Genomic DNA, 10082 nt, shown 5'->3' with positions numbered 1-10082 from the left:
TCGATTATATATATTAAATATTAATTATTAAAAAATATTTTTATAAAAAGACATTTTTAGCGTCTTTATCTGACTCAATCCCTTACATAAAAGTGGTGCAATAACATTGCTTTTGTTGATACTTGACTTGCTACGTTGCAATGAAATAGAGATATTGTTGATGGATCACTCCTCACTCAAGTGAGCTGGAAGAAATAAGAATACCTACAAACAAGCGATATACAATTGACTTTTTTTCAGTTTTTGAAAAGGTTGAGAAGAGTACGAGGGTGGGTAATATTACAATTCAATAATATTACTATTCTATTATTATTATAATTTAATTTGCATGCTCCAAAATCCTAATGGCATTTGGTTTGCACTATTACTTTTGCACCAAAGCCAACTTTTCAGGGTTTGGATGGATTTGTTGCTTCCTTTTCCATCAAATAAATATTTAGGATGTGGGTCTATTTACCTTTTGGTACGCAACACTTTAATTTAATATTTTCTTCTGCCGTTTCTTTACTAATGGAATCTTTATATTATTAATTCACAATTGATCTCGTTTCCAACTCATTTCTCTGTTTTATAATCCTGACAAAGAACCACCAACTTGCTTTCTTTTCTTTTATTTTTTAAAAACACGTACTTTTTCTTTAGGGACGCTTTCAAAGTTTCTATGCCTTAAGAAAAAATAAGAAAGAATATGCCTTCAATTTCTAAACCGACCGGTTTTAGAATAAGATAAGTGACAATTTTTATTTTATAATAATCCACTTCAAATCAGATGTATCTTTCAATTCAATTTTTCTAATTTTCATTTTATATCATCATATTCCTTGGCTTAAGGGGGGAGATTTTAATTTGTATTATCCGATTTATTTAGATAAGGGAATCTTTTAAAAAGGTCTCTCATATCGTATTTTAATTTGTTTAACTTTAATCACAATCCTACTTGGGTAAGTGGCTTTATCACGACATATATTTATTCAATTTACCACTTCTCCGACCCAATGTTTTTCATACATTGAACAGTATCAATTATTAGAACTATAACCTTGTTCACATATATATATATATAGGAAACGTTATGCCTATATAAGTATATAATTATATGGTGAATGGTATAGTGCCTAAAAAATGTTGCGTATTATATATACGTGCCTAACCAATGCCTATGAGCCTATCATCAATGTATTTTATCCACGAACATTAAATCCTCTAAGGTCAAATTCATCATAAACTTAGTTTAGATAATACATAGACAACAATAATAACATTTTCAATTTCATACTGCAGGAATATTATTCAAGGCTTTTACCATTTTGCCCTTTCGGCTTTCTATTATTTGAACATAGTAAAAGAGCATCGCCAACAATAAAATAAAATAAAATAAAAAATTGTCTAAAAACCTNCGTGTTGGTTGCAGTGACGTTGGGTTTAGGGAATCAAATTAAATAAAAAAATGGAGAGTAGATCAGTGATATTTGGATAATTTTTTAAAAATAAAAAAAGTTCGTATGTAATTTTTTTATATGGATTAATTTTTTTATTTTAAATAATAAATTAAACTCTTAGATTTAAGGAATAATAAATTTTGTAGAGACATTTAAAGGTTAAATTTTATAGTGCACAAATTAGTGGATCAGATTTGTATTGAAATAATTATTTTTTCATCCTAAAACAAATTAAAGAGACCAATTTGAACATGTAAAAATTTTTTAATACTAAAATATAAATTTGAGAATTAGATTTATATATTTAAAAATATAAAATAAAAAATAAATATAGCCACCCTCAAATTTACATATTTAAAAAAAAATTACAAATCTAACTCTTTAAATTTGTGGTTTCCACCTAAAAAAATATAAAGTTTTAACATTGTTAAAAAATACCGCTAAAAAGGCAACACCAAAATTAAAAAGCAGTGATATTTAAATAAACATTTTTCATTATCTGTGTTCGTTCTTAAATTAAATCTAATAAAAAGGTAGAGAATAAAGAACTAGTATTTACTTGAAAAGAAAATACTCTAATTACATGAGAGGGGATCAATTTCATTTTTTTTATTCTCATTGTTTATTATTATTTTTTATGTTTTTTTTTTACACTATTCGTCTTTTGGTTCATCTATTCTTTTTCAATTTTTTTATAATTTTAATCGCATTAAAATTTTGAATTAAATTTTTAATAAATTAAAAAATAGAGCTATCTCATAAAATAAAATTAATAGTCAAATTCGTCTTTAAAAAATCACGTATATTTTATTTGAATTTTTAATTAAATCAATTCGTGATTTTTTTTAATTATGTTTATCTTTCTGTTATTTTTTTGACATTGTCGCTAACGATTTGTTGACCTAGAACGTGAAGTGAAATTAAAGCACATATTACATGTGGCCTAGAACGTGAAGTGAAATTAAAGCACATATTACATGTGGCATGTCTCGTGTGTTGTTAACTAGATATGTTTAAGAAATTGTATCAATTTAGTCTTTAAACCTCAACTAAATAAACCCTAATTCCCATTTTCCTATAAACATAAATGCTTGCTTGATTATTATTGCAGATTCAGCCGTTGTTGAAAGGTAAAAAATTCAATTTCAGGGACATGATGGGAGCGAGCGAAAGTGAAGGTCGTTGTTGTGAGTTATTATCGCACTTACATAATAGCTATGCTTTGAACTCCTCCATGTGAAAAAGGAATAACAATAAGGCAAATGTCTTGTGCAATATTCTATATGGAGATGATGCCATTGTCCTGGTCGGATCAGAGACGGCAGATTCGAATTGGAAGTGGCGACGACATCATCATTGATTGAAGCGATTGTACTTGGCATTAAAACTTCAGCTAGTAAACCACCAGGTGTGGTGGTTGAAGGCTTGAAGCTATCCAAGGTGGTGGTGTGAGCCAATTTGAGAAATCGGGTTTATTGCCATTGTTTGTGTTGTTCTCTTTAGGCTCTTATTCTTCCATTAGGCCGAACTCCACTTCTTCGTGGATATATCTACCTCCTATTAATAAATCAAGAGAAGAGAAGGGCAATTTTTCAATTAATGAAGCGAAATTCTTATTATTAGCATCATTAGTTTCACGATCAATTATCGCGTTTGACCAAGAATTGATAAAAATCTTTAGTTTATCATATTAGAGAGTTTTCACAGGAACTAAGAAGAGTTGGAGAACACTTGTTGTGTTGTTGATCTAGCACATTCCAAATTTCAGAATAGACGCATTAACAATACTCTACGACTATTCTAATGGTTGCAAATAATATCACAATCTTTTTCGTCTTCGTGATTAGGGTTGTACATGATTTGGTTAATCCAAAAATCAAATCTATTTTTTGTTAACAAAAATTTAATCTTAGTTAATTAACCAAATTGATTTTATATGATAAAATTAGTTATTAATCGGTTATAAAAATAAAAATTGATTTTGAAAAAATAACTGATTTTTTAATAGAAAAAGTTGGTTTTTAGAAAAATAAAATCGGTTTTGGATAAAAAAATCAGTTTTTAGACCAAAAAATCGATTTTCTAAAAAAACTATTTTTTTAAAATTAAATTTTTAATATAAAAAATTAAAATAAACAATTTTAAAATTTGATTTTGGTTAACTATTTAAAAACTGATTTTTTTGAATTTGATTTGGTTAATCAATTTTAAAAAATATAGATATGATTTTAAAATTATTTTATTAAATTGGTTAATTAAAATATAGTTATGATCTTTTAATCGATTAACCACATTTTGATTTTTTTTAATATACACCGTTATTTGTGATGGTAGGTCATGGGTTAAAGAAGAGAGTGAGAATAAAGAAAGGCAAATTCTGTGGTGCCTATAACTTTGGTGCTAAAATTGTGGAACTTATCTTTTATGGTAAGATTTAAATATTAAGAAATTTATTTATTTTTATATTTTTTAATTTAAATATTAACTTTTATTTCTTTTTAGTAAGTTAGGCAAATATATATAGACACCATAGCATGCACCATAAAGAAATACCCACACACGTTTTAATTCGAAAACAAGGATGTTTATTATGCTGTGTTATCACTTCACATTTTAGATCAACAAAATATTAATGCCAATGTCAAAAAATTAACAGAAGGACAAACATGATTTAAAAAATTATTGAAAAACTAATTTGATTAGAAAAATAATTTAAGGATGAAGATAAAAAATACGTAATTTTTTAGGATTAAATTTGACTATTAATCTTTAAAAATATATAATTAATAAAATACCTTTGTTTAATTGAATTTTAATTTTAATTTAGTTAAATTATAATTATTTATTATATTAAATGCAAACCAATTATATACTATCACATCAGAAATGATAAATTAACCGTAGGCTAAGATAACCAGGCCAGACTCAATTAACATTAAGGAGCGACTACTCTCGTAAAGATGTTAAAAACATTTTTTTATAATGATTCTTGTTTAAAAAGTGTAACTTATTTATTTAGCAATACTTTAAATAAAAGTAACACTTTTACTTCAAATAAAAGTAAATTCTACAATTTATCATTCAATAGTCAAAATGATATATTTTCATATGATGACAATCATTAAATCTTCATTGGAGTAGCCACCACATTACGCAAATTAATTTTGATATTGGGGTGAAAATGATGTTTTTTAGGATTATGGATAATAAGGGTGTTATTCTCAAATGTAAAACTTTTTTATTTAAAATGTGAAAATCGAACTTTTTAATTTGTTTGGGAATAAAATTCAGACCATCCGATCTATAAAGAACAAAAAGTCGGACTCTCCGATTTATAAATTTTTAAAAAAAATCATAACAAACAAATCAGACTCTCCAATTTAATATTTAAAAGATTTTAAAAATTAATTTAGAAAGTAATCGTAAGTCTGATTATTGATTCTCATATCAAAATAAAACATGTACACACACCAACAAATTTAGATCGCACACATTTATCTTCCACAATAAAAATTTTTAGCCACCACATTAAGGTGGCATGTGTTGGAGCCTTTTGGCATATGACAAAATTGCTCGGTAACACGACGATGCTGATCTGGATCCACTTTGAAAATTGTCTCAATTGTCATTGACGTCAAGACTAGTCCATTTTGAAGAATATAAGCAATCAATTCTAGATCACCACTGTTTCCATGGTACCTTGAAAATTTAACAACCAACAGATGTGATTCCAGACATTTAGGAACACTGGCCGGTTTTATCCACCTTGGAGCGTCGGCGGCATACTAGCATACAAACGAGGGACTAGAGTTAAAATTAAAATTAAGGATAAGATTGCATAGCAAATTCAGTTTTCAAGTGTGGCTTCATAATCAACGTACCGTGTCCTTGTAAATTGTAAGGACATGAAGTTTGCCACATCTATCAAGCATGCTCAACAAAAGGCTTGTATTGTTGCTTGATTTCAGATTCATCTCTAGGTTACTTAGATTTCTGAACTCCGGAAGATTTACTACAATAGGAGCACGAAGTAGGGCCTGAACAAATTAAGATTATTATATGTACACCAAAAATAATTATTGAGAAATATTTAATTCGGTCCACGATCATTTTTAGGATGGATAAGGTTATTTTTGTCAAAAAAAATAAAAGAACACTTTGACTATCAATTTTTTTTTAATTTTGGACCAATAAAATTTTTCTGTTAAAAATTTATCAAATAATAAAAAAATAACTTTATAAAAAATTTATTTGTATTTGATAGGAGTTTAAACTTTTAAAACTTTATTTTTAAAATTTTTTTATTAGTAGTAGTTAAGTAAAAAAAGTTCATGAAGCGTACCTTGACTGTTGACCCCTCCAGCACAAGGGATCGAGTTTGGCAAAGGGAATGAAGAAGCTTAGGAACAATCCCGAGGAACTTGTCACCAAAGTAACCGTCGTCTATAAGACAATCAACACGTGCCTCCACCACATTACGCATATTGGTGACTGAGAATTGGCAGTAAAACGGATACCACAGGCGGATAAAAAGGTATTCGAGAGATGGCGCATCCAATTTAAAACGGACGATTCCAGAATCACCCGAGTCTATAAACTCTAAACGTTTCAAGGAAGGCACGTGAATCTTGAAGGCGCTTATGTTGGGGGCACAGTGCTGGAATCTCTGGATGATGAGGTGCAAGGTTTCCAGAAGAGGACAACCGGAGAGAATGGAATCCACGTTATCAGGAGAGTCGAGAAATAAGCGGAGGGTCTTGAGCGATGGCAGGTGAATCGACGACGATGCTTCCGGAGTTAGCTCAAGAGTCACACCGTCCAAGTTGAGGTTCACCAGCGCACGGCAGCTGAACACGCCGGGTGGCACCACAAACCTGAATCCAATTTTACCACTCCACACCGTGAGCCGAAGCTCTTCCAGGCGGGGTCCGATGGCAGCTTCAACCCACCCTGTGACTGCGTCCTTATTGAGGTCAAGCCAGGACGGTCGATAAACCAGGCTCAAGTTTCGGATCTGGAGCGGGTTTCGCTGGACCAGAACTGCATTAACTAGATCCAGGAATCGGCTGTGCTGTTTTTCTGGGCTTTCACCACCACGTCGTCTTAGATCAGGGATGAAGGAGAAGTTGAAGAACTGGAGATCCTTCCAGAGGTGGCGCCACCTGTGGGAAAGGATGCAGGTTCTGACGGAGGTACTTGTTGGGAGGAAGGAGAGGATGTGGAAGAGGACAGAGTCCGGTAGACTGCTGATGATCCCGTCGTCTGACTTGCAAAGAGGATTTGTATCGGCCATGGGAGGGGAGGGGAGAAGTTCTTGCTTCGATGCTTTGAGTGCACCGCTGTTTACTGTGGTTAGAATGTTAGATAGAGTAGCAAAATTGATTTTATTTTCAATTAATTAATTAAATGAGATTTGAATTGATTCAAAACAGAAATTATGTTCGAAATCAGAATCCATAGGAATTAGTTTAATTTGATTTCAAAATTAATTTTAAAACTAAATAACGTGTATAATACGTTTGATTTTTCCTTTTTATTTTATTTTATTTATATTTTTTATTTTCAAAATATTAAAACAAAATTTTAAAACTAAAATAAAAAAGTATTCTAATAATAACTACCTTCGTTCATTTATTCCATTAGAACTGCTATTTATAAATAACTGCTATTTATGTTTATCTACTTAATATACTAAAACTGAGATTTCCCCCGACTACTAAAGGTGACGTGTCGATCTCTCATGCTTCCATTTTCCCTCCAAAACGAATAAAATTTTCTTTTCTATTCTAAATTATTATTTTATTGTAATTATATTATAATTAATACTAAATGAATAATATATAATAATACTAATTTGGCAACATATCTTCATTATAATTATATCAAATCAATATTTAATGCACTATTAAACTATTTATCAATTATCAATTAAAAATATTTTTATAATTTTAATGATAATAATAATATCAATAATAGTAATAATAACAATAAAAAATCTTTGTTACCCGATTCACGTATATCAAATAATTTTTTTAAAATTATTTTATAAAAAATATCTTTAATATAATTATATTGTAATTAATATTTGATGAATAATATATAATTATACTAATTTAGAAACATATATTCATTATAATGGTATCAAATCAAAATTTAATGCATTATTAAAAAATTACCTTAATAATAGGTAATTTACATATTTATTTTTGTTTTACTAAAGTCTATATATAGTGTTTTCCTGTGATACATGAATCTAAATTTGAGAGTCAATTCATAATTTTATATTTAGTATTTTTTTTACTACTTCATAGAATAAGAATGTATTCTTTGTTTTTTATTGAAGTTGATCATTTTAAGGAACAATTTATAATTTTTTATAATATTTTTCATATACTCATTCTATTATATTATTTTTTAATAATTTATTAATTGTTGTTACTCTAAGTTATTCTTATTGTCTAATGTTCCAGTTCGATTGTCTTTTACCACAATCATTCACACTTATCGTCTAATGTTCCAGTTCGATTGTCTTTTGCCACAATCATTTACAATGCATCACATCCATGAAATACCTCATCGAGTTGTCTTCACTGATTCGGGTTCCAACTATAGGGATATAAGCGTTTAAAAAAGAGGCAATAGTCTCTACTTTACCGAAGGATGGTTGGATCTACTCACCTATTATGACTAACCCAATGGAATGTGGTTAAAGTTAGATTTCTTAGGAGGAGCTCGATTTTTTATTGAGGAATTGCATCCACGAAATTTTATAGGGCAAGTTCAAGTTCCATCCCCTCCATGCTTTTTACGTCTGCCCGAAAATCTTCGAAGTAGAGCACATAATGAAATTGAATTCCCTCAGTTTCAGTTCAGTTTTGCTAAATTCGTGACAAATTCAGATATGCAATTTCAACTATTGGTAATATATTTAAATTTTCTTAGTTTAAGCTGTTCATTATTAGAATAAATTTTTAACATATTTTGATTTTTTTCAAAAATTACCGGCTTTCTTTTGCATGCATGCAATGCCATTGAGGGGAATAAGAGTTAGTTTGGTTTCTCGGTGTGACAATTCTATACCTTGCCGCATTGCATGGATAGCAGATGATGAAGCTTATCTAACAAGAGGATGGTCTGATTTTGCACGAATTCTAAATATTGAAACTTACGATGTTATTTCAGTTGGTTGTCGTTACAAGAATGATTTTATACTATACGTGACTAAGGACTAGAATATGTTCAATATTGTTTAGGTAATTTGGTTTTACTATTAGTATTTGATTAAATTATAATTATAGAATTTTAAATTATTGCCTCAATTTATATATTACGATTATTTTTTCTGGATTTGGTATTTTTAAATAATTTAATAAAATGAAGTAGTGTGAGATATTATTAAGTTTATTTTTATCCTTTATTTCTTTATTTGTATTTTCATTATATTTGACAAAAAAATGAACCTACACATATATTAAATCATTGACCTAAAGACAAATTATTTGCTAATAAAAACAGATTTTATTTATAATTGAAATAAAATTTATTTGCCAATAATCGGTGGATAAAATTGAAATTACACCCGTGTCATATAATTATAATTGATTAATTGGTATAAAATAAAATTATACCCGTGCCATGAGTAATAATTTAAATAATTATATCTTAACAAAATATAATTTGAAATAATTTATAAACAATTATCTTAACAAAAATAATTATTTAATAATTGATTTAAAAATCAATGCAAAAAATAATTATTAATAATAGTATTATTAACTGGATAAATAATATTAATTTGACAAAAATTACCAATTAATTGAATTAACTGACATAAAAAATTGCATACTAATTTTACAAAAATTGCATGGCACGGGTAATTGAAATATAAATAAAATCTATTGAGTAAATCAATGATTTTGCACCTTAATAATTTGACAATTATTACTCAATTAACCAATTAATTGAATTAGTAATAACAATTTTTAATTTCAAATTTTGTATATTAAGTAGTTATTAAAAACTAGGTAATAACGGTTTACACGGAAAAATCATTGATAAATTCAATTAACCATATAGAAGATAATATATTAACAGTTTTAGTATATTATTTATGGCAAGCAAAATTATTTCCTCATATTTTCTATTAAAATTGAAATTAGTAATAGTTTAAAAAAAGGTTTATTAATAAAATTACTAATAGTCACATTTTTATACACAAGATATATGTTTTCTATATATTATTTAAAAAATATAATGAAACATGAATAATGAATGAGTATGTTATTTCTTCGACTAGCTAATTAATGCAAAATCGAGTACTCTTTTTTCTTTTTTGAATAGCTAATTAATGCAAAATCGAATACCCTTTTTTATTTCATTGAGGTCATATTCTGTTTGGTGAAAGTTTCAATCACCTTAATTAAATCCTGTATTTGTACCTTAACTTATTAAGGTAGTAATATATTACATATTATATCTAAGTAGTTATTTTCCATAGCGAAGATGTAAAAAATCATATTAAGGTTTATTGCCAAATAATTAGTGGATGAATAATAGTAGATTATATTATTTTGGAAAAGTATTTTCATTATAATTATATCATAGAATTATAATAATTACGATATTTATGTTATATATTTTAAT

The 10082-nt window shown here is 27.9% G+C and overlaps 1 protein-coding gene across 1 annotated transcript; it reads right to left on the bottom strand.

Annotated features, from left to right (window-relative positions):
• Window positions 1–4886: 4886 nt before the first annotated feature.
• Window positions 4887–6810, bottom strand: LOC107468228 (putative FBD-associated F-box protein At5g38570). Its single transcript, XM_016087482.3, has 3 exons — window positions 5782–6810; window positions 5321–5476; window positions 4887–5224 (listed from the first exon to the last, which is right to left on the bottom strand). Exons 1-3 carry the CDS (start codon window positions 6730–6732, stop codon window positions 4934–4936), a joined length of 1398 nt encoding a protein of 465 aa, XP_015942968.1. The 5' UTR covers window positions 6733–6810; the 3' UTR covers window positions 4887–4933.
• Window positions 6811–10082: the final 3272 nt, after the last annotated feature.

The sequence above is a fragment of the Arachis duranensis genome, chromosome 10 (genome assembly GCF_000817695.3).
Source record: "Arachis duranensis cultivar V14167 chromosome 10, aradu.V14167.gnm2.J7QH, whole genome shotgun sequence".
NCBI lineage: Eukaryota > Viridiplantae > Streptophyta > Magnoliopsida > Fabales > Fabaceae > Arachis > Arachis duranensis.
This window is presented reverse-complemented; position numbering and strand designations above follow the sequence as displayed.

Bases quoted from the DNA above. Each gene is read 5' to 3' on its own strand.
- LOC107468228 (XM_016087482.3), bottom strand. From the start codon at position 6,732: ATGGCCGATACAAATCCTCTTTGCAAGTCAGACGACGGGATCATCAGC. The intron at 5,477-5,781 runs GTACGCTTCATG...TAATTTGTTCAG, and splicing joins TGGAGGGGTCAACAGTCAAG to GCCCTACTTCGTGCTCCTAT. The intron at 5,225-5,320 runs GTACGTTGATTA...TTTGTATGCTAG, and splicing joins TTACAATTTACAAGGACACG to TATGCCGCCGACGCTCCAAG.